Source organism: Equus przewalskii, chromosome 6 (genome assembly GCF_037783145.1).
Source record: "Equus przewalskii isolate Varuska chromosome 6, EquPr2, whole genome shotgun sequence".
Classification (NCBI taxonomy): Eukaryota; Metazoa; Chordata; class Mammalia; order Perissodactyla; family Equidae; genus Equus; species Equus przewalskii.
In genome coordinates, this window is record NC_091836.1 from 16781393 (window position 1) to 16807861 (window position 26469).

The following is a 26469-nucleotide window of genomic DNA, read 5'->3' on the forward strand; positions in this document are numbered from 1 at the left end:
ACCTATTTTAAGTATAATTTTATTTAACAGTTTTTAGAAATGTTTTATTTTGATATAATTTCAAACTTAGAGGAAAGTTGCAAGAATAGTACAAAACACTCCCATATTCTTTTACCAAGATTAACCAATTTGTTAAAAAAAAAATTAGCCCATCTGCTTTATTATTCTCCTTCTCTCTCCCTTTTGCTCTCTGTCACACATACACACAGAAGCAAACACACACACTGTTTGAGAATAAGTAGCAGACACCATGCCCTTTTACCCCTAAATATCTTAGTGCATATTTCCTGAGAACAAGGATGCTCCCTTACATAACCACAATGTGATTATAAAGATGAGGAAGTTTAACACTGGTACAATATTATCACCTCACCCACACACAGTCCATATTCAAATTTTGCCTATTGGCCCAATAACATTCTTTATAGCTACTTTTTTTTCCTAGTCCAGGATCCAATATAGGATTATTCATTGCATTTGTCTTGTGTCTTTAGATTTCCTTCCTCTAGAACATTCCCTCAGTCTTTCTTTGTCTTTCAAACAATGTTTCTGGGATACCTACCCTTCAGGCTTGGTTGGCGTGGTTACAAAGGATTCACAAGGCACCGAATCACTGCGTTACCCACAGTCAAGTTGAAGAGAAAGACATGTAAACAGTTAGGAATCATATCATGAAATGTGCTATAATAGTAGTATAAGCTGGATTCTTCCCATTTTTACCAGCTGAAAACCCTTGCTCTCTGGATCCTTTTTTCTATCTTCATTTGGAAATAGAAAAATATTTCTACATCCAGAATCATCATTGGCAAAAGTTATTTGTAAAATGTCTTTTAATTCAAGCAGTTGGCTGAAGTACTATAGAGTACTATACAGGAGTACCTAGTAATAAACATATACACATACACACAGGTTTTTTTAAAGAAACAGAAGTGGTTCTTTTAAATGGAAGATATGTTACAATTACCATTTATTTTCAGAAACAGAAAAATCTGACATGGTAAAAAGAACTGTGCTCCTTTTCTGTAGTTGGAAAAGCTATATTCAAATCCAGACTTAATCATTTATTAGCTAAGTGATCTTGGTAAGTCCCTTACCTGGGCCTTAATCAATTTCATCCGTAAAATGAGATAATAATAGTTAGCTATAGAATTTAACAAGGGAACAAGGTACAAAATAATATGAACAATTTTTGTAAATAGTAAAGCACTATATAATTTATATGTATGTCTATATACGTATGTGTGCATATGTGTGTATGTACATATATAGGTATATATAGTGTCTATATATATATATATATATATATATACAGGTGTATATGGGTATGTATGTGTATGTGGTGACAGAGAAAGAGAATGAGAGTGAGAGAAAGCTTAAGAGTACATTTGATTCATGGATTTTTTTCTGAGAGGGTCCTCCCTATCACCACATAGAAGAGTTCTGAATCCCAAATTTCTCAGCCTATCTGGAGGTGGTGCTCCCACTTCTCTTGGGACAGCTGTCTTCCAGTGGCCACACACAAGCAGCTTTCCATTCTGTCCAAGTACAGAAGTTCTATTCCTCACGTCATGTGGCCTTCCCGTGAGCTTCTAGACTGACAGTGCCAGGAGGGCAGAGATTATGTCTGCCTTGCTCACTGTCAAATCTCTAGAGCCAGCAGAGGCCTGGCACATAGCGGGTCCTCAACAAATAGCTGTGGAATGGTGAACACCTGTGGGGATCTTTTCCAAGGTAAAATACTACGACACCACATCACTGCCTCCTTCTTGAGGCAATTGCTACTCAGATCTCAGTGGGGAAACCAGAACTTTCATCAACTTCTTCCATATTAGGTAAATGATGTTTAAAAAACAAGTTCATTCCTGGAGCTTTGAATCCATAAATACCACTGAAACAATATAAACACCATAGTCATGTAGAAATCCTATTAGAATTGCTTAAATAAATTAAAAATGATTATCATTATTATTAATTATTTAAACCCTTCCCACTCTCTTTTACATTCCCTTGTCTTATTTTTCTTCAGAGCACATATCACTCTGAAGTTATTGTTTTTGTCTTTTTGTGTGTTTTTTCATTGTCTGCCTCCTCACTTTCTGTTTTTCTCCCAGCTGATCACCAGCACCTAGAATAGTACCTGAAAAAAGTAGATACTCAATAATTATTTGTAATGATGGAAGAAAGTACCTGAAAATTGTTTCTTTAATAAGTCAAACATTGTCTATAATACTGTATACACACATCTCTGGATTAATAAACCTTTTCCTGTAGTTAATACAATAAACTTTAGCACAGCTAAAGCTCCAATGATCACTTAGAACCTTAAACTAAAGAAATTGTATAGATTTGCAGCAAGTTAGAGTCTCTTAATTACTAAATTTGCCATGTAAAAAAATTAAGCTTAAAAAGGGCATGAAAGTAAAAAGCAATGGCAAATTAAGAGAAGTGAACTTTTAAACGCTGGGCAGATCTACACTGTCCCTTTTCATTAATCTATAGGACGAAGAATCAGAATAATGAAAAGGAAAGGGTATGAAAACAGACAAAAAAAAAGTAAAAAATAGTGAATAAGGGGTAAAAGAGGTGTCAGAATGTCGTGGGGAGTCCAAAGAATCAGGAGAAACAGAAGGAAAAGTAGAAAAATGATGGCAATCAGGGGTAATTTCAGTCAAAATTGTTCTGGGCACTAATCACTCAGTAACGCACAAGAATCAGGATCATTTGTCACCGCTGTGCTTGTTCTCTGGCTGAAATTCTTCTTGATCTCTCCTTTGTAAAGACTCCGTGCTTTATGAAAGCTCACAGATAAGTACAGACTTCCCTCTCTCACAGCAGCTGCAAACCCACTTTCTTCGCCCTCTAGGCTGCATTTGTTCTCTGGTAACAGGATTTCTGATCCTAGTAGCAGTAAAGAGAAAATGTTGCTAAACCTAGCATTTTACTTCTGACATTGGTTGAACAACAGCTTACCACACGTCTGTCCAAAGGTAATAATATAGGATGAAAAAAGGAAGGGATAGACCCAAAACCAGATATACCCATTTATGCAAAGACAGGAGAAAAATCAGAAAAACTATGATATCATAAATGTGTGGTATAAATGGTGGCAGTATGAGCCAGCAGTGCTCAGCATCAAGATTTGGCAAAAAGATAAAGGCCAAAAAAATAAAAAACCCCACAAAAGCCCTGACTAGAGTACAGAGCATCTAGCAAGAGGCATTAAGCCTGTATCCAGAAGACAAAGGGCAGTGAAGAGAAGCAGGCCCCCAGTTCCTGTTTAGAGTTCAGAAGCAGAACTAAATGTCCCAAAGAAAAATGGAACAAGGGAAAAGAAATGAGTGGTGTACAAGGCAGCAACCCACTCTCGAATTAAGACAGGAGAAACCCAGATTCCAGAGACTCAAGTAGCAGTGAGTGTATCTTGGTACCAAATTCTCTAAGAATTAAACTAAAGCTTCTTAAGCATACTTGCCCAAGATCAGGGTTAGCCTTGGAATTAAGGTATAAATCATGGCTGCACACCAGAACTATCTTGGGAGATTATTTTTAAATGCAAATTCCTAGTCCCCATCCTAGATGTGATGAATCAGACTATTTGGGTAGTGTCTATAGGCCTCCTTTTTTTTTAAATGTCTCCAGATGATCCCACCATACAATCACTAGTGAGTCCACCGTCCTAGAGTCTGGGGTAGAGACAATTCTTCTGGGATTAGGATTCAAATCAATAATGCAAATCATAACTCCCTAGAAAGGGTAAAAGAATAAATTCATAAATGTTAAAATAAAAATAGATATTTTCAGAGTTGGCTTTTCCTCTTTTCATCTTCATCTAGCTCTGGAAAATGTTCAGTCCTGACCAGCAGGTATGAGTCAGGATTACTTCATCCCATCCTTGTTTACGAAAATCACATCTGTTTATACTTCGACTGATTCTCACACGTGCGCCATTGGTTTCTTTTCATATCTGTCACCAACACTTCCCTTTCTTCAAATGAGGTTCTCTCTCATATCATCAATGATTCATCTCTTCTGTGGGAAACCACAAATGATTCTTCTAACTTCTCTTTTCTACATGGAAAGCGAAGCCAAATGCTTCATATTCCCAACCCTTCTCTACCTCCCAACAATCTACCCCAACTGAGTCTGGACCATAACAGTGGTAGATAACAGTGTACAAGCTGCCCATAAAGACTACAATGAAATTCCTGTATATCACAGGAGAAAATTCTGACTGTATTTCCAAATCTACATTTTCTTTCTCCAGACTGAATATTACCATTTCTCATTCTAAGATTAAGGCCAGATTTGGCAGAAATATAGGAAAAAAGCATGATAGGCCAGGAATTGGAAGTTTGGGCTCAATCATATTTCATTTGAAATGGATTTAAAGTACTGCATTTTGAAATGGATCTCATCTCACCTACCATATAGGTAACAGAAATAGGAAAAGAGAACTCCAAAACATGTATAAAAGTCATCCATGATACATAATCCTCCATAGCTATAGCTCCCCACATAGAAAGTAAAACATGTTGGAATCTTTAACTGAGCAGGCTCATGAACAACAAATCAAAAGAGATTAACATTTTTGCTTATGAAAAATAGACAGTGAGATAATAAAGAGAATTTACCATATATAAAAAACCTTAAGTAACATCTTCATTGTGAATCATAAAATTCTACTCAATAAGTTAATTTTTAAAAATTGTGATAGAAATGCTGTCAAAAACACTTAAAATTGACAAAAGATCTGAACTCAAGGTTAATAAGAATGATAACTCATCTAGCATAGAACCTAGGATGTTTGAATTTTACTCTAATCTTACTTAAAGTTTTCACTAATTTTTAGGATAATTAAACAGCATGTTATTAAACTGTATAGTTGAGTCAAAGTTAGAGTCAGGCAGCAAAGAGCAATGAAAACACAGAAATAAAATAACGGACCAAAAAAACTAGACCCACAGGTAATAAATGATTAATTTAATGAATAAACTTCATCAAATAAAAAGGAAAAAATTGGGGAAGTAGGAGAGGTGGTGTGTTCAATTGAGCTAAAAGACTCAACAGAAGTAAAGACAAAAAAAATATATTATTTAAATTTAAAAAAGCAAATGTGCCAAATCATTATGAATTTGCTCCATGAGACGGCAACAAAAATGAGGTATGAGTTTGACATATGAAATGATATGATATGGCCCATAATCATCTTCCTCACATAGTAAGGAAAGAATAAACTTTCTAACTCAAAAGCAAAAATAACCGCTGCTCTTTTGTACTAGAAGCAATGGAAGGGTCAATAAGTAACGCAGCCGACTCTTACTCCAGAGCCTCACAGTCTTCCTGCCTTTCCCATAAGCTAACAGTGTGACCCAGAGATAATTATTTTCCCATGTTAAGAATTTTGCAGATATTAAATGGAAGTGGTACTATCGCCTGAGAAAAGAGCAATAGGAGATTTTCTACGAGGCTTGAGAAACCTGCTTTTGAGAATGAACTGCATAACTGGAGTTTTAGTTAACTGAGTTTGACTCAGCGGCCACTGATAGTGTTAAAAAGGAATTCAGACAACAACAAGCTGGGGACCAGGGGAGCATAAGGACATTAACAAAGACTGCTTGTGAGCATCTTATAGTTTGAATATCTTCAATAAATAGGATTACAAGTCATATCACTTCAAAGTTACATCCAAATTCCTAGAAGATTTCATTTCCCACTGTGTAACACTGGCTAACTCCATTTCAGGGACTTATTTTTACAAAATCAAAGAGAAAGATTCTATCTATTAGTACCATGGAAAATTTCTGCTATGATTAAGAATTTTTTAAACAGTTTCTAAACTCAATCATAAAATCTTAGAAAAGCACACAGAATGACAATACAGGAAACCACAATTCTTAATTATAGTTTACATATGTTGAAATTGTAAGGAGAGAGCAGGTGCTGTTTTTGTTCATCAAAACTTCAAGGGGGGCCCGCCCCGTGGCCGAGTGGTTAAGTTTGCACGCTCTGCAGCGGTGGCCCAGGGTTTCGCTGGCCCGGATCCTGGGCGCAGACATGGCGCCGCTCGTCAGGCCACGTTGAGGTGGTGTCCCGCATGCCACAACTGGAAGGACCTGCAACTAGGATATACAATTCTGTACCAGGGGGGATTTGGGGAAATAGAGCAGAAAAAAAAAAAAAAGGATTGGCAACAGTTGTTAGCTCAGGTGCCAATCTTTGGGGAAAAAAAAAAAAAAACACTCCAAGGGAAAAGGCACATCTATTAGAATGACTAAATCCCAAACTGACAAAATCAGTTTTTGGAGAGGATAAGGTGCAAATTAAAAGGGACAGCCACTTTGAAGACACTTTGATAGTTCCTTACAAAGATAAACAAAGTCCAGCAATCACACTCCTGGTATTTACCTGATTTGAAAAGTTGCCTGCATAAAAACCTGCAAGTGGATAATTACAGCAGGTTTACTCATAATTGCCAAAAATGGAAGCAACCAAGACGTCTTTCAATAGGTGAATGGATAAGCAAACTGTGGTACATCCATACAATGGAATACTACTCAGAGAGAAAAAAAAAATGAGTTATCAAGCCACACAAAGGCTTATATTAATCTTAAAGGCACACTGCTAAACAAAAGAAGCTGGTGTGAGAAGGTCACATGCTGTATGATCCATTTATATGGCATTCTGGCAAAGGCAAAACTATAGAGTGGCAAATAGATGAGTACTTGCCAGGAATTGGGGGTGGGGAATTGAACAGGTGAAGTACAGGGGACCCTGGAGGGCAATGAAAGTATTCTGTACAACACTGTAATGGAGGCTACATGACACTATGCATTTATTAATACCCATAGAATTTTACAGCACAAACAGTGAACGTCAATGTATGCAAATTTTAATAGATCTTAAGATATATATATTTAGGAGGTTAAAAGACCCCAAGATGAAACAAAGAATGTGACAAAAGAATATAACTATATTACAAATGTATAAAAAAAACCTGACTAAAGGTGGTGGAGTAGAAAGGTGCAGACCTGAGTAACTTAGAAATGAGTGGAGTCTGTAAAACTTCATACATAGCTCCACACTCCAAAACTGCACATAAGCTCTGCACTCTAGTTGATAAAATTGTTTCCCATGGCAGTGTGTGTTAATAATTTTGAAACAATTATACATATACACTGGAATTTAACAATTAAGTAAATGGATTGCTAAAGGGAGCCAAGTTTCTCACTGTTGGAGTAGGAGGTTACAGACAAGCAAGGGGAAAAGGTTGGAATGATCCATACGGTAATGGATTAGAGCTGGAGACATCAGTATGAACTTAGATTTATCATAATACAGATACAGATGGACACACATAAAAATATTTATAGATAGGCATATATATATGAGTTAGTATACACATATATATTTTCTTACTCTGTTGGCTGAGAGGGCCTAGAAGCAACAACACCCAATAGCAATAAGCAGACCTAGGGCCCAGATCTTGGTTTCTAACACCATTCTCCAATAAAAGGAACCAGGACTCCTTGGAGAAATGGCTGATTCTAGAAGTGGGGCAGAAAATATACCAGATGAGTCTGGAGCATCTTTTAGTGCTAGAAAGTAAGGAAGTGCTCAAAACACACACACACACACACAATGATGGGCATATATCAAAGTACACGGCAGACAACTGAAAGACCTAACTAGTACTCTTCAAAACTGTCAAAGTCATCAAAAACAAGGAAAGTCTGAGAAACTGTCACAGCCAAGAGGAATCTAAGGAGATGTGACAACTAAATGAAATGTGGTATCTTGAGTGGGATCCTGGAACAGAAAAAGAACAGGTAAAACTAAGGATCATGAAATTTAGTTAATAATAGTATATCTACATGGGTTCATTACTTGGGACCAAAGTACCATATAAATATAAGATGTCAATAATAGGGGAAATGGGTGTGGCATATATGAGAACTTTGTGCACTATCTTCACTTTTCTATAAATCTAAAACTACCAAAATTAAAAGTTTATTTTAAAAAAGCTCAAAGGGAAAAGCAAAGTAAAAACCTACCCACTGAAAAATCAGAAAAGAGAATAGACAGTCTGAAGAATTTAGATGTGAAAGGTTGCCCTCCCACACAGAGAAGAGGAGCTGAGCAGAAATTTGCATAGGGAAGCAATGCATTAGAGATAAAGTAAGAAGATCCAAAAGAAAGGAATAAAAATGACTGTCACATTTTTACAGTAATGAAGAGTAGCTAAGTATCAAGAAATTTATTAGGATACATGGGAAAAGGCCTTTTATAAGATTTAGAAGAAAATGCTCCTAAGAGAAAAAGAATCTCTAAAGTAGGAGAGAAAGCATTCCACATTTCTATTCAATATACTTACATCTTCTAAAACTGATCTGCATAATTTAAGCATCAGTTTTTATTGAAGTGTTTATTTTATACATATTGGAGGCAGTGTCCACACTCAGTGGTCTCATTCCTTTTCAGGCCTACCTATGACATCTAATCATTTCCAGCAAAGTATGCAAGCAGAGAGCAGAAAATAGAAGTTCTTTCCAATTTACATGGAACCACTACTCAAGGCCTCTGTTAGGAATTAGTAAATGAGATACTGTGACAATATTCCTAAACTTATCAATTAAAAAAAAACAATGGCATCAGAAATAGAGCCTTTTGCAAGCTTTGTGCTAGGCCAAAGACGTCTAACATATTAAGTGACCTATGTACCAAGATCAGCTTGAAATCTTGCAACCAACAGAAGCGGCATAGCATTTACTACAGCGTCAACTATAAAACTGTGTGTCAGGATGGCAAACACCATCACCCTTAACTTGCACTGTCAACACCTGATATCTAAAGAAAAATATACTGTTTCTAAACTGAAAATGATCCAGATTACAGTGAAACTGCACTCTCCTCAATACCAATGAGAAACAGTCAGTTTTGATACTACTTGTCACATACAAGCAAGTATCCCAAGTACGTTTTGAAATAGTAATGAACTAAGTAAAATGCAATATCATGACAATTATCATAATTCAGAGAACTAGAAAGACTTGTGTCCTTAGCATTAGAGGGGTGAGGTACAGTCAGTCTCAGTCCAATGACCCTGGAAGGCAGCATGAAGCAGTGGAAAGAACACAGGGTTCTGAATCAGACTGACATGGGTTTAAATCCTGCTTTTGTGGCTTGTCATTGTTGACAAAAGAAGGTAACAACTTAACATCTCAAAGTATGTTTCCTCACCAAAAAAGTGAGCAATATTGACCTTCCAGGTCTGATGCAAACATTATTTTGTGAATATTCAGTAATAAAAGCAAACACTTTAGCATTTGTTATACATCAGGCTATTCTGAGTACTTTATATAAATTATTTAATCCTCCTAACAACTCTAGGAGGTATGGAATTATGTTATCCCTATTTTATAAATGGGAAATATGAAGTATGGGCAGATTAAGTAACTCATTCCAGTTCATACAGGTAGGAAGTAGCCAAACTACATTTCAACCCAAGTCTGGCTTTAGTCTTCGATCTAAACCACTACATTATAATATCATTATTAAATCAGCTCCCCTCTAGCCACATTAACTCCTTCATCTTATTAAAATACTGCAAATATTTACTTTTAATAAAAGAGAAAACATATCAATTACCAAGTAACAGTAACAAGAACTATATTGGCAGAATTTACTTATTGCTAATCTTAATTCATCAATAAAAATGGTGAGTGGTTAACGTAGCAACTTGTTCTCCAAGATGCTAAATATGTTAAACATATTTCAATTCACTGAGCAGTTATATGATTTAGAGTTATTCCAAGAAAACCCCCAAGGTAATCTTAACCATAAATAAGGCTAAATAATTCTGCAGTTTTATTGCCAATTAAAAGGCTGCTAAACTCACGTTCCAAATCACAATAAAACCAAAATGTACATGCACATTAACATATAAGCAACAAATTCTTATGACAAACAATAACAACAAAAAGTTCCACACCAGCTAATTATTCTGGAATCTGTGGCACTTTAATAGAGAACTCTGGTTTCACAGTATTTCAGAGTCCCTGATACCAGGAAAATATTGCAAGGTCTAAGCCCCAAAGATCATTTCCTCCATCCTCCTCACTAGCACCTTCCCAACAAATAATCACATGACAACATCACTCTGATTCTGACTTTAAAGGTACTAAGTTTTGGAGAAGATAAAGCCCCACTCTAGCAGAAGACAGAGAAAACTTTAATGAATATTATTTTACAGTTCAAGTCCTTCCCAATCATTTTGAGAGAAAATGCTCTTAGCAAAAGCTGTGTAAAACCATGCTTTGTTAATACTTGGCAAATAACTAATGCTTATTAAAACAGCAAACCTTAGTTTGCTATAATTCATCAGTAAATGAATTACCTACAGTTCTCTTTTCTATCCGATTCCTGTCCTACTGTGGTATGTCTTTTTCCTGCACCATCTCTCCCATCTTACAGCTCTTGACGCTCTGCAACTGAAACACCCATGACCCCTTTCACAGTATTAAAACTTGTTAAAACCAAAATAGTCATACCCTCATTTATTTTAAATTGTATATGGCAAAAAGAGCTATACAATTTATCATCTTTCTCCCTTTACTCTCCCTACCCAGTCTCTGCCTCCCTCCCCTCAACAGTACCTAAGGTCACTGCATAGGATCAGGTGGCAACACTTTAGCAACAAACACAGTTCAGACCCTTTAACGCTTTATCATAGATCTTTCATTGTACCATTCAACCGTAATTTCCAAGAAAATACTCAATGCTGCATCTCATAACAGTTTAAACACATTTTTACTACTTAATTGGAGCTAAAAATGGGCTTTGCAGATTCTGGCTAGAAAAGGTTTACATTTTTCAGACAACTAAAATTAGAAGATCATTTTGGTGTGCTAAAGACATGTACCAAATAAAGCAGTCAATTTAACACTAAAAGCCTCCAGCAGGGAGGGCATCGTTCACAACCATCTTTGTATAGCCTTTTTCCACAGATTAAAAGCCTCTTTAGAGTACTGTACTGCATTATCACAGTGACTGCCAGAATCCCAAAATGAGGCAACCAGATGATAAGGAGCAGCGTGTACTTAATATCCCTAATTTGTAAATGATGAGACAGAAAATAGCAACAACTGGTTTCTAAGCCAACGAAAGAGAAATAAATGGCAAAAATGTTGATATCTGGAAATAGTTCTTTCCCATTACTAAAGGGACTGTAATGCACATGTGTTTCCAGGGAGTCCTAGGGAGGAGGTGACAGAATAAATGCATGACAGATGCACAACTGGTCTTCTGCAACAAGCTTTCTCCCTCTCTGCAGATCCCTTTTTATTCCACGCCAACCGTTAAACCCAAACTTCAACCTGAAGAGCCAGTAAATGATCAAACTACCTGGAGTTTATACTAAGTCAATAGAGACGGCCATTTTGAAAGGAGAAAAATTTGCTACTCTGATCACATTTTCTGACTTATGACTTTGTCTTTTTTGATGATAGGTGAAGTATAAATAACACAAAGATGAGTGAACAAACACATTTCTAGTCTCTACCATAACTCTGTAACAGGTTAAGAAGGTGAGAGAAATATGTATTCCCCAATCCTAATATTCTAACCATACTCCCCAAAAGTGATAAATATAAATCATAGAGTTGGAAAATTGCCCTCTGGCATTCACAGAGAAGGTTTCCAGGCAGCAGAATTTCTCTTAACCTGGTTGAAACGCTATTTCTCCATGCCCACCTGTGCCTCCAACTCAAAAAAAGGCTTCCTTTCTTGTATGGTACGTTTCTGTCCAGTGAATTAATTCTTGCATTCTCATAAGTGATTACACTTATTACATAAGTAATTTAAAAAATGAAATCTAAGCAAGCCAACATTAATTATAGCTCATTAACTTGTTGAAAACAAGGCTTTCATTGATTATGACCAGTAAAGCTGTTACTTTTGTCCTCAGAGAGTCTATATTTCAAGAGTTAAGAAAGGACATTAGTTAAAAGAGAATAGACACCTCTTAGGCACATAATCACCTGCTGGATCCATGTCAGCCTCTAGCCAATAGGTGGCAGGTATTTAGTTATATCCTTCAGAAGTTTAAATTTTATAATATTGTGCTTTTTACATTTTGAGAACAACTCATCATTATTTGGAGGGAAAAAGTCAGCCCTAATATCTCTTTTCTCAAAAAATTAGTATTTATGGAAATCCAGACTCTGTTACACAGTCACTTTCTAAATTATAAGCACCTAACTTAAAACTACTCTTTCCCTAATATCATTAGGTAGCACACTGCTGGCTGCTCTTTTCACTCTCTGCTTAATCTGCATCTCATGCAACTCTGAAGGGCAACTAAGCTGTGCTGGGCCAGCAGTGTCACCTGATGGTTACCAGGCCCTCTGTCATAAATACTGGTATTTTCAAGGTGGACACCCCCTCCAAGCAAGGCACAAAGACCTCAGTAGATGACCTGCCTCACTGACCCCAAGTTGTAGAGTCCACTAGAGTCCACATGAGCCATGCTCCAGCCCCAACCAGGGCCTCCCAGAAACAACAGAGTAATAATAATAATAGAAATAATAGAATATGATCTTTGAGAGGAGAGGCAGATCCCCAATTTCAGCCAAGGGTAAGAGCCAGAAAAATATGGATTATAGGAAGCTAATAATACTAACATAGGAATATTTAGAAAAGTTTCCCTGGAAGGTAAGTATTTTCATTATACTGTTTTTCAATCTCCAAGTGAATGACGTGCATGTAATTTCCACTCAAACATCTTCAGGAATGTTGAAAGCAAATCACTTCAAGACAATATCTTGGTCTCAATTTACCATAGTCTCCAAATTTCTCTTTAGTAGAAAATGAAATGTTTACACCTTTACTTTCCCCTTTTCCCCTCATTCATTCTCTCTCAACCGTATAAATATATAGTTAATATACCAAGTATGTTAGCAGTACACTGAAGAATTCCTGAGACATCTTCAATTTCCTCTTTGTTGGAATGGTCTGCATAGGAGCATCTGTTAGAGATATTGTGGAAATTCTTTTCTGCATCCCTATAACTAAGAAGAAAACAAAATTAGCATATGGAGAAATTTTTGAAAGCATCTGCAAACGCACTCATACACACGTGCAAGAGAACGTAGTCTCTGCTTTTGGCGTCATTACGTTTTAAAATAACTGAAGCTTCAAGATATAATTTCTGGCATAACCCATCATGAACATCAGCATTAGCAGTGTGGACCTGGAACTTCAGACAATCATTAATAAGCTAACTATGCGTGAAAAAAAAAATGAGGAGAACCAGAAAATATATTAGCTTTGTATAGCTAATGTTTCCTTATCTGACTGCTTCATCACTGCTGGTCAGCTGTTTCTATAAAGAAGTTGCCTAGGAAAAGAATAATTAACAGGACTAATTTGGTGCACTAGCACTCAATTGTGTTGAAAGTAAACACTCTTAACCTCTATCACAGACAGTGAGGAAGACAGCAGTACGGTGTAAGGATAACAAAGAAGCTAATACAGCATTTCGAGTCTCACAGAATCTGAATCATGGTCTTACTATTTTCTACCTGTGACACTTTGGGCAAGTAACCTAATCTCTGTTGGTCTAACTTTCCTCCTTCATAAAATGGAGATACCTCCTAGAGTGCTTGTGAGGACCAAGTGACAAACTGGCTATTTAACAAGACACTGAGTGGAACTTTTCCAGTTGCCTCTGAATTAGAGTTAAGGCACCAAAGCTGAAGACAATAGGGACCAAATGCTCCCCATGCTCCAAAAGAGTAGCCAGGAAAACCAGACATCTCCTTCAGAACTTAAGAAGTGACTAAATAGTTACTGCCACTATCACCCACCACGAGCTTACAGAAGCAAAGGAATAGAAAGAATTCAAAAGGAAATCCTCAGAAGAGTGAGTAATTGGCCTGGGAAGAGAATGTTCTTGTTCTTTTTTCTCTCCCCTACAAGAAGAGGAGAGAAGCCCAGTTGGTGAGAGAGGGGTCCACCCCTGCTAGAGATTGGGAGTTGTATATCTCATTCCTCAGTGAACATCTGCTGAGGTAGTGGAATTCCTGATCACCCCTCCGTGCCTGATGGAATAGAGGAAGAAGGTTTCAGAGAGAGTTATTGACAGGGAAAGAAATAGAGCCAATTGGGATTGGCTTACAGTCCCACCATTTGGCAAGGCAAAAAATATGAGTTTCCCATGGGTTAGGGAGATATCGCTAAAGAGAGGTGAGCTCGGGCTGCTGGGTCCTACTGCTTCCCAGTCTAGGGACTACCAGCCAGGGGCAGGGATCCCACTAGCAAGACTATGGAGAGCAATCCTCAGGGCCAGGAGCGGGGACATCTGAAGCAGTCATGGCAGAACCCATACATGTACCTCCCTGAGGGCCTTGCAGCCAAGAGAGGACTATTACAACCAACAGTAAATTAAAAAAAGCTTCTGCCATTTTCCATTTTATTCCTGCCTAATACAACACATCAGAAGAAAAAGAGACTCAGAGAGGAGTGGCCTGGAGAACAGGAGTGAAAAACCACACCACACCCTGTCTACAATGCATTCCAAGCTCCTCAGGCCAACGCCTGACCCAGGCAGAAAGGAATATAATACTGAGATTGGATATGAGATTGAAGATTTGGATTGGTCTGGAATGCACTTTACACTCCCTGAAAGTCTTTGGAAACAAAACAATCTACCCAAGCTATTATCAAAGGGGACTCAACTCAGCAATTTTGAAATTATTGGAGAGAAAAAGTAAAATGATTTCATGTTTGTACCCTCACTGAGACCAGACTTCAATAAACCAGTTAGGCAAGATGCTTACTACAGTTTCCAGAATGCAGGAATCACTAATAAAAGGTAGAATGGGGAGCACAGTTGTGAAACACGGACAAACACAGGGTTATTTTTAAATCAAGCTCCATCACTTTAATCAGAGTGAACTTAGATCAAATATTTTTTCTCTCAGCCTCAATTTTCTCATCTGTAAAACGAGCTTAACACAATGATCCTATGAAATAGACAGTTAGGATTAAATAAAATAACAGATGTAAAGTGCCCAGTGTATTGCCTCAAACACAGGAAGCAATCAATAGATATTAGCTTTCGTCTAACTTGTTTTTATTCAACAACATAGGTAGTTATTCTACATAAATATACGAAAGTGAAGCTGGATCACTTTTTAGATAAGATAATTTATAACCACAAAATCTGACCATGAAAGCATAAGTAATATCATTGAAGTTTGTTTCCCGGAATAATCAGGGCTCACCCACTGCTAATTTTACTTCTAATGTTCTATTGAAATTATTCTAGCTTAATCCCTATTCAATTGTCAAAAGAAAAAGGGAACAGAAGGTTGGCTGTATAAAACAAACATAGGGCCCACAGTGATAATTGGAGTAATAGAATTTAATTTTAGATGACTATAGGAAATGGTGTCTCAGACTAAAATGAGGTTGGCAGCAGTCCTACCCATGATATTAGCACAACAATGCTTATTCTGGCAAAAGGTAAAAAATGAATAGCATGATTTGAAATACATGTTTCCTTACAAAATATATAATGAATGAACATTACATCTCAGAAAGATTTTCATGTGTCTTCCAATCCTAGTTTTAAAGAAATCTCTGCTTTGTCGGCACTGCTGCAGGAATTCATTTTTGTGAGCTATAGACCAGTAGGAGTCGTGTAGTATAAACATGAGTGAGAGCAGTTGGCTTAGGCACTCTGGAGGCAGAAATGTAGATGTAAAAAAATCCAAACTCTCTGTAAGAAGAAAGCTGTAGCTGGAACATGAACTGGGCATGTTTAGCTCCTGATACTAAACAACCAATTCCAAACTTGTAAAGGCTCAAGGAGGACAGGGAAAGGATACAGCTGGAGGATAAAGGGAAAGACAATCAGCAAAAACTGAGATGCAGTAGAGTCTGATTCTAATAGTGATAATAATAATTCAACGAATGTATTGATTGTCTTCATGTACCAGGCACTGTGCTAACTACTTTATATGATTCTATGACTTAACACATTATCATCACTAATATTTCATTAAAACTTCACCCCAACCCCGCTATTATTCTCATTTTAAAAATGAGAAAACTGAGGCTCAGGGAGATTAAGTAATCTGTCCAAGATCATTCAAAGGCAGAATCCGACTTTAAGTCCAGTAGAGCTGATATGTCTACTTCCACAGCACATTTTCTCAATCTCCTGCTCTACACTATATGACAAAGATGCATAGAGAGGGGAGGACACACGATAACAGCAAGAAAGACATCAGAAAAAAAGTCGTCACAAATAAGATTTTCCTCAATCCTGAGTTCCTTTTAATTTCTAAGGTGAATCCTGCCTGCCTCCTAGTTGCCCTTTCTGCTTCTCACTATTCTTTCCACTCTACATGGCCCAAAAAGCTAGTCCATTGCCTAGAAGCTTCAGTTAAAGAGAGACAGCAGAACATAAAGATGTACACTGATAGCCTGTTTTTTCATTTTATCTTGAGTGAAAAAGACTGGGCTATGTGAACAAGAAGCTATCCAAGTAGGCATACTTGTGTAGAATTTATATAGTAATGAAAATCTATCACAAAGTCAATCTGACACACAGTGGCAGAACATTAAGCAAAAATGGGAAACTACGCAAATAAATCAGTATAATTTATACTATAAGGAAAAGGGTCTTGGATAGCAGAACTAAAGATTTTAGAACTGTAATGGACCCTGGAGATTATTTCAATCCCTCATTTTATACTCCCCTCCCAAGCACAACTTATTCTTTTATCCGCTATAAACATACCCCTGTGTACATTCCTCTAGAGTGCAACTTACTCATTTATTCACACTTCCCTCTCCAAAAAAATTATTAGTCCCTCTTAAGTACCAACCATTTATAAAGGCACAGGAATATGGAAGTAAATAAGATAAATAGCCAAAAGAAGAAAACAAACAAAACAATATAGGCTAATGATAAACTCTTTGAAAAGAAATAATAAAAAATGATTGGGGTTGGAGATTAAGGTAAGGGATGGAGGGCCACTTTAGATTGGGTGGTCAGAGCAGGTGGGCCTTTCTGAAGAGAGGACATTTTAAAAGACACCTAAATGTATAAAAGAATAATCCATGCAAACATCTGGGGACAGAGCATTCCAGGAAAATGGAAGAGTACATTCAAAGGCCTTGAGGCTAAGCAAGCTTGGTACAGTTGAGAAACCAACAGGTGGCTGGAGTGGCTGCAGGGGAGTGAAAAGGAAGAGTGGAAGAGGATGAAATCAGGCCAGACCACAGGGAGATTCAAATTTTATTCCATCTGATAGGTCATTATATGGTTTAAAACAGGGGTTCCAAAGTGTGATACCTGGGCCAGTAGCACCAGTATCATCTGGGAACTTGTTAGAAATGCCAATTCTTGAGCCCCACCCAGACAAACGTGATCAGAAACTCTGGGTGTAGGACCCAGCAATTTGTATTTTAACAAGCTGGCCAGGTGATTCGGATGCACATTAACATTTGAGAACCATTGGTTTAAAGTAAGAAAGTGGCATGATCTAATCTCTAATCACTTCGCTGTCGTGAAAATATAATGTTGAGGGGCAAGAGTAGAAGCCTGAAAACTAGATCAAATCGCTAGGTGAGAGACAATGGTGACAGTGAAGATGAACAGAAGATTTATCACACTGCATGAATAAATTATTGTAGCACTCATTTTCACAACTTGTATGATCTCAATGAATAAATAAATGAACAACTGAATGGATAGGTTAAAGAATAGAATTAATGTTTAAAAACAAAGTTGCTGGGGCTGGCCCCGTGGCCGAGTGGTTAAGTTCGCGCGCTCCACTGCAGGCGGCCCAGTGTTTCGTTGGTTCGAATCCTGGGTGCGGACATGGCACTGCTCATCAGACCACGCTGAGGCAGCGTCCCACATGCCACAACTAGAAGGACCCACAACAAAGAATATACAACTATGTACTGGGGGGCTTTGGGGAGAAAAAGGAAAAAAAAATAATAAAAATAAAAAAATAAATAAAATAAAAACAAAGTTGCTGAGGTACGGAGAGGCTATCATACTCCCTAACAAGAAGCTCCATCGGCTTCTCCCTCTCAATCCCCCATCTGTGTGATCCTTTGAATAGCTGCTCCCTGCATTCAAGTCTAGGGCTTGGAGACTAAAAAAGCCTAGGAGAGTTCCTATGGGCTATGGGTATAAGAATTCATCAAGGAGCAAAACTTCACAATCCGAGAGCTCTGATAAATGACACAGATCCAAGGGCAGAGTTTTAAAGCAGAGGTAAGGGAGGATGAGTAGGTTAGTGGTTGGAGGCTGAACCAAGAAATTAAGAAGAGAAGGGCTAGCTTGTCTTCTCAGTTATCCTTCCTGATTCTTCATCCCAATCCAAGGCACCTAAAAGCTGAATTATCTCAAGACAAGCTTTAGGCAAAGCCCAATTTCAGGGATTAGAAAAAGCATCTTTCCCACCCTTACTTCCCCAGAAATATGCAAATAATACTTGCCAGCACTTATTCTCAATTGCCTGAAATCCCTTGAACTGTAAGAAACACATTGCTTTCACAGTTAGAGAAAAAAATGCCTTAAATTGTGTTTTTCAAGAGGAACAACACATACGTGTGAATACATTTTAATCCAAGTGTTAGTGATAATAGATTCTCTCCTTTTTCAGTATTGAAAACAGAAATAGAAAGCAGAAAGATGGAGTCTAAAAGGCAAAAGAGAAAGTGGACAGGCAAGTTACGACTGAGGGAAGAGAGAGGCAAAGTCAAGAAAGGCAAAAGTGACAATGTTGCTGCCAACTCGCCCTTTTGGTCTTCATCAGCATGAGTATAAACAGAGGCAATGAGCAAAGGTACTTCAAGTCCTCAGAAGTCAGCCAATAGCCAAGTGAAAATATGCTAATAGGTCTATTTGGAACCAGTCGGACATCAAGACCCCTCTTTATATTGGAGTTGCATTCCCTGTCTGTTTTCTTTATGCTATGCCTGCAATAAACAGAACTAGAAAAGACCATTTAGGCAATGAAAAAAGAATCTCCACAGCTATGTCTACAAAGATGGAGAGGAGAGTTGAGGTAGTAATTTAGATAAAAGAGAACTCCATCTTACTAACAGAAAAAAGAATTTTCTGCTGATTATGGTAATATAGTTTAGTTATCTATTTTGATCACATTTACAAGACTCCCACTCCAATTTGCCATGAAGACATACTTTAGTTCACAGATGAGACTATTTCATCAGTCATCTGATTTCAAAACAGAGAGGGCATTCACAATTCCATAAAATGATTTGCATTTGATTACTGGTATTATCATTAAAATATTAATAACAATGATAACAAACATAACAGAAAATAATTATGTAGTGCTTACCACATGCCAGGAACTGTTCTAAGTATATTGACTAATTTAATCCAAATATCATACTTTGAAAGTAGCAAATTCAGTGAGAGTGATTAAGTTTTATTTTAGAATATGTGGGGAGAGATTAATTTGACATTCTTTATCTCCGTTAGGATAAACCATTTAAAATCACTAATGGCCTCAAACTAAAAACCATCTCATGAGTTTAAATAATATGTTTTTCCTAGTACTGCACTCTTGAGGATTGATATGACAAAGTTTCAAACCAATTCCCTTTTAAATGACAATTAACATAATCATCAAGCACTTAAAGTATATGGCATTATACTAGGTACAGAGATTATTTTTCCATGAAGTTTTCTTCCCTTCTGTTCTGAAAAAAAAAAGCACACCACACCCTAATAGCTGAAAGTATATTCTTGATCCCCATGGCAATGATTATTAGCCATAAATGTTAAATGATTCTACAATGTATTTAAAGAGGTACTAGGGTTTAAATCTTGATTCCTCAAAAAGTTCTTAAAATCTTACAAACATAAATCATTGCAGCACTTAGAGAATATTAGCAATGTGAATTAAAAATATGCATTGCCTCTGATGTCAATGAATTTAATTTAAATAGCTAGATTGCATCAGAAAGTGAAATTAGGCTTCTGTATTTGCCAATTGCTTTCTGCCATAGCCAATCAAAGGTATACCTTACACTTACTTGGAGCTTTCTGTTTACAAAATACTTTCATTGAAATGATTTCATTGAATCATGACATCTAATCCTTGATTTAGTTATTATTATCATCACCCTTTACAAAAGGAGATAAATTTACATAGAGGTCTATGTGCTGGTGAGCCTTGAATTCCTATCTTTTGACCTCAAGTCGTCTTACTTTACACTATATCACAACCACCTAAATAAAAATATGAAGCATGTGACTCTAGCTAAACTGGTACCTCTCACTGCACTGTGTTAAGCTTGTAGTGATTTTGATTAAACTTTACTGAAGGAGTCTAAAAATCCCGTTTAAAGCCTTTCAGTTAGTACCAATAAACCTTACCATAGTACTAAGGCAAACTATGAGATTCAGTGGATTAGACTGAGAGGGTAAGAGCACAAGAAGAAGAAAAAAAAAGAACACAAAACCAATGGAATTTCATTTAAAGGGACTGAGGGCAAATAAGCCAAAGGAAATCATTTCAAGGGGCCCCCATGAGCCCCAACTCCACACTGAGAGCATAGCCACTTTGAAATAAGGTTGACCTGGGTGGCAGAAAACCACATGCTCAACAGCCATGTTTGAGTAATCATCTTTAATTTGCCCCCAATAATAACCAAAATTCATTTTTACTTACCCAATAACTTGGTGCTCATAATACTGCAATGTCCTCTTGAGAGTTTGCTGTATCATCTGAGGCTACAGAATAATAATAACAATAAAAATACATTATCAGCAAATCAGTTCCATTCCCATTCTGAGCATCATAGGCAGATATGTAGCTTCTGGTTTATCTCATAAGAGTTTTCGCTTTACAATATTAACCCATTATGCATTTTGCCATGTATTTTCCCCACAGGAACTAATATGAAGCGCTCAGCAATTACCCCGAATTTTCCAATTTCAAGTATGATAGCATTTCCTAACCATATTTTTCCCAAGTCTGTTGTACCAGCTATTATGTTCAATGAAACACTCATCGGCTGCCCACAATAAACCTAGGCCTTGGGGGCATTGGAGAGGAGACGTACTGAAAAAACATGGGTTATGCCCAGGTCAAGCCTGACTTCCTTAGGAGATTTCAGACAAGGGTCCTGGAGCCTCCTAGAGTGGCCACAAGTGCTTTGGGAAAGAAATGGGGTTTGCAGCAAATAATACCTAAGCAGCTCATGACCAAATTTTATAATCCTCTCTTCTTCATGACAGCTGAAGATAGAGCTTCTTAATCCCACACCAAGAAATTATTCTTAGACTTATTTAGGCATCAGAGCCTGAACTTAGAGTTTCATACCCAGGGAGCCATGAAAGCGACACAAAGATCCCAGAACATAGATTTTATTAACAAGTTATGATAAGAACCAAATTCTCAGTGGCAAGAGTATGAATTTTTAAAATAAGAAAAATTTATTTTAGTCAATGAAGCAGGAAAAAAATTATAAAAGGCTTATCAAAATATTGATTCATTAGAGCCATGGATGAATTTTAGGGGAATATAATGACTCTTAACACAGACTCTTCAAGACGCAAGCCAGCAGGGTAGTTTGGTAATCTCATGGGCTGCCACTAATTAACTACACGAACCTAAATAAGTCTTAAAAGATAATCTGCAGAAAGGATCTAGCACAGTGCTGGTACCTAAGAAGCAGTTAATAAATATCACAGTTTATTTCCCATCCCTATTCCTTCAGAATGATGGTCTTAAATATATATAATTTAAAGGAGACTCCACAGGTCCTTGTCAAGGTGCACTTGAACCCCTTTCATGTTCAGCTCTTTATGAAAACATCCAGAATAGATGTAATAATCTCCCTACCTAACACTATTCAAAGTTTCCACATCCTCCTTGCTAGGAAATGGTTATTTTAAAGATAGAGTAATGTGAGCTTCATTTAAATCACAGGCATCCGTTGAGATCTATCCTACAATACCATTTAGGAGATCCCTTTCACTGAGCAAATCTAAGGCCTCAGACATATTCCTCACTTTAGCCAAGCCAATTCAGAAATTAATTTTCAGAGGCGTCAGCCGCCAAGTGTTCAAAGAAAGAGGTACAGGGCCACTTCTTTCAATAGCTGTTTTTCAATTATAGCAGGTTAAAAAGACAAACACGAGGCCTCAAACTGGCACAGATGTTTCTGCTCATCAGGATAGAATCACCGCAGAGCAAACAGAATCTACCTAGGAAAGAAAAATCGTTCCTGAATCAAGAAGCAATAGAGCTGTTGAGAAATCTAAAGAGGACGAGGCATACACAGCAATCCTAGTGCACTTGAAGTGGGCTTGAAAAAACTGACCCACGGCCAACCTAAACCAAGTCATTATCAGTCACTGGCTCAGGACCCCTGGGATCTGGGCCTCTTGCACTGGCTTGGCAGTTTCCGAGCTAAGATAACTTTCTCTCTGGCAACATGCCCTAAAAGCAGAGAATATCCACAGAGGGATTATCCTTCCAATAACCTCTGGTCACAAAACATGGAACAGAAAGTAGGCACTAGAGTGCACAGGGTCAGTTAAGACCAGAATGAGCTCATTTGTACAAAAGGACATTTTTCTCCTGTACCAAGAATTTCCCAGTCATTAAAAAGCACATGTTTTTGAAAGGAGTTAAGCCTTTTAAAGCGCTTTTTCTTTTGTGAAGCAATTACTTTTACTCCCCAGCAGGAGTTAAATGTATAGTTTCCAAATACATTAAAAGAAAAATGCTCTCCCGGCATGTTCAACAAAGTTTCAACTTGGTACAGCATCCATATACTTCCTGTTGTTTGCCAAAGCCAGTGGGCACATTCTGATGGTCTGAACTGCCAGCATAGAGGCTGACTGCAGAGCATCTCCTGATCTTCAGCGAGCCATGACTAGTCTGACTTCAACAAAGACCTGACTCCTCAGCATGTCTTATCACTACAGATTCATTCGAATCCTCTTCAGAGTTTGTCCGATTGTGAGACATCTTCACATAATTTCAAGGTCTCTCTGACCTGAATAAAAATCCTGAAGTAAAGATCCACATGTGGACCAAAGCCTTCTGTAGGGGTGACTTCTGTCTGGAAGGTCTTAGGGTCCACTTACTAAGTGTCCGTGTATGCCAGTGATGAAGTCAGTGTAGACTAGTGGGAAAGCACAGGCTTTGAAGACAGGCAGATCCTCTCTCTTCTTCTCTGAGAATGCAACTCCGTATCAGTGTCCTACTCAACAGTTCCATCCCACCTTCTACAGGCCAAGTTTCCATTCCTCTTATCTGTATCTGCCCTTTCATTTAAGAAGTTTAAAAAGATGATTTAGAAAAGAGGATTTAAGATCAAACTGAGTTCAAAATCCAGCTCTGTGACTCACTAGCTAGATAACTTTGGGCAGTTTACTTAAGCTGCCTGAAATGATTCCCTATGTATAAATTATTTTTACGGCAATTAATTGAAATAATCAAAGTCAAATCTGTGGTGCACAGTAGGTGCATAATAAATGATAGTTATGACCATGCTCAGCTGAAAAACATGGTTCCTACCCTCAAGAGTCTCAGAATCTCGTGGAGGAACACAAGGTGTATGTTAGAACACCCACCCCACAAGTGTACTGTCGCAAGATCCTCATCACTAAAATCTCAATAGACCTACCACTAGTGCTAACAACAAGAAGATGGTGCCAATTCCAGTAGACAGAGGGAAAAAATAGGAAAATGACAGCTGAATTTATAAATATTTCCAATGAAAACTTTAGATCAGTCCAGAGAGATGGTGACAAAAGCAGAATTCTCAAAATTAAAATTGAAAATAGACCTAAAGCCAGGCCTACAAGTGGGAAAGACATTGAAGCACCATAGCTAAGATCAGGACCCCAGGCATTATGCTTTACAATAATAAGAAACAACCCATGAACCTCCTTTGTCAGACACAAAGAATGTTCAACAGGAGAGCTGAGTGGCCTAATAATTTTATAGCCATACACTAGAGGATCTGAGAGACAAGGGTGAAGAAGGAGATAAAATCCACTGTTCTTATCATAAAAAGAAAATCAAAGGGGTCTGTGATTTTTCTCTGCTTCCCCCAAACTAAGATATAGATAGTGGCTTTCCATTTTCCTTACTCAACGCAAACACGCAATGGATAGGAAAACATCTGGAAAGAGAAAGCTGCCATCTATGTTCCGCCCAAGTATTGTCTGGGACACAAACAGAAGGTGCTCAAAAGCTTCCATCATGTGGCAACAAGAAGCCATCTTCATCTCTAGTGTCATTAACAGCTTCACTCTACTTGGCCGGCAGTGAATGACCCCCATGGACTAAATGTTATGCTCATGAAAGGTCATGGGATCCAAACAACCAGCCATGAAACAGTCCCAACAGAGCCAAAGAAATGATCCCTGAGGAGTGGGAGGAAGCAGTTCCCAGCAGCTGGCCCTGCAAGCTCAGACAGCCCTGCGGAGGCTCCCACACAGTCCCTGCTCTGGATATCCGCACCAGATGGTGCCGGGATCAGGCAGGAGGCAAGGAGTCAAGATGGTGTGTGTGTGTGTCGCATGAAACATGGTTGTCATGGTACAAAGTACACATTCATCTCAATTTTACAGAGATGAGGGAGTTGAGACTCAGATTAGTTAAGTAAGTACTCCAAGATCACACAGCTAGGAAGTGAATAAGTCAACGCAAGCCAGGACTGGCTTCGAAGTGAACGCTTGTTCTACCAGATGCTTTGAGGGTCCCTCTGCCCTTTAACATTCTGTGATTCTATATTATTTTTTAATATATACAGCATTTCATCATGCCAAAAACAAACAAAAATCCACAGATAATTTAAAAACAAACTTCTCATTTCTGCCTTAAAATACATACCCATAAGCTACAGAATTAATAGAAACAATAGGCCTGCCTTTAAAGAAACATCCATATATATCCATGTCATTTTATTTATTGAAATATGAGAAAATTACACATCAATGTCAGCAACTAAATAATATGGATATATATTTAATTACTAATGTTCAAAGCCAGTGGTTTTCAACTGTCTGCACATTAAAATCACCCAGGGAGCTTTTAAAAAATACTAATGCCTGAGCACCACCCCCAAATTTTCCAAGTTCAACTGGTTTGGGAGACCCAGTTGCTTCTAATATGTAGTCAGGGTTGAAAACCTTTCATTTCAGATATAAACATGATGATCAAGACTCTATAAACCTTACCTGAATAAGTTGGCATTAGTGAGAGTAGTTTCTTTATTCAAATATCAAATAACCTACTGAGAAAAGCTGCTAAATTCAACACAGTTCCATATTTTAACTGTCACTAATGGCTTATAATCAAACATGAATTTGTTGGACAAACAAATAACTATATTGCTTGAGGCATAAATATAGGAACTTTTTTTAATTTCCAAGTAATTCACTCCTATGCACTTACATCAGCATTCAATTTTGTTCTGACACCTACATAACAATACAGCAGCTAGTAGGGTTGTCGTGCTTAGTTTACGCAAGGAAGCCCATTACATATATGAACTCCTTTGAATTTCACATCTACATTACGAGGCAGGTGTCACTATTTTACAGATAAGAAAACTGAGACACAGAAGTTCAAGTTGGCGTGTGTCACACAAGTAAAAAAGACAAACTCAGGTAATCTGAAACTCAGGTAATCTCTTCTAGAATACAAGCACGTAATCTCCCACCCATACTGCACATAATCTTCAACACTTAGTACTTGGTTGAGCCCTTTAGAATTCACATTTTTTAATGCATGTTACCCCAATTGATCCTTGCACCAATCCAGTGAAATGGAATGGTGTTATTATCCCCGTTTGACTGAAAAAGAACAAAATCAGAGAGATTGGAAGTCCTCTTTTACAAAAAGAGCATCTCTTTCCCTAGAAAACTGTCATCAATAATAAAGTAATTTTTAATGTCAACATAAAAGCAAAGAATCACATGGATTCAAATGAGTTATTTGCTTCTTGACAAAACACTTAATGCTCTTTAAACCAAACCTGTATAAACAAAGAAGGCCATAGGTGAAATCGTGAATTAAGTCTCATCTTAGACGCACTTCCCTCTCATCCTCTGGCTCACCTCTTCCTGATCCTCTGGGTGTCCAGTGTATTTACGCTGCAAGCTGATAGGCCAAATCCCCACCACCATCATCTAAACTCCCAAATCAGGTCTCCAAAAATCATTGTTACATATTCTTTTTTCCTTCCCTCATCAAAATTTCAAATCCCAGGGTGGTCCTGCAGCATAGTAATTAAGTTTGTGTGCTCCACTTCTGCAGCCCAGGATACATGAGTTCGGATCCCAGGCACAGACCTACACACCGCTCATCAAGCCATGCTGTGGTGGCATGCCACATACAAAAGAGAGGAAGATTGGCACAGACGTTAACTCAGGGTCACTCTTCCCCA

The 26469-nt window shown here is 37.7% G+C and overlaps 1 protein-coding gene across 1 annotated transcript in view; it reads right to left on the minus strand.

Moving 5' to 3' along the window:
• Positions 1 to 26469, minus strand: part of GUCY1A2 (guanylate cyclase 1 soluble subunit alpha 2) — a 275979-nt gene that overhangs the window by 226672 nt on the left and 22838 nt on the right. Inside the window, exons 2-3 of the mRNA XM_070623052.1 lie at positions 20727 to 20788; positions 12943 to 13064 (exon numbers count right to left, since the gene is read on the minus strand). Coding sequence (XP_070479153.1) covers positions 12943 to 13064; positions 20727 to 20788 — 184 coding nt within the window. The remainder of the gene's footprint in view (positions 1 to 12942; positions 13065 to 20726; positions 20789 to 26469) is intronic.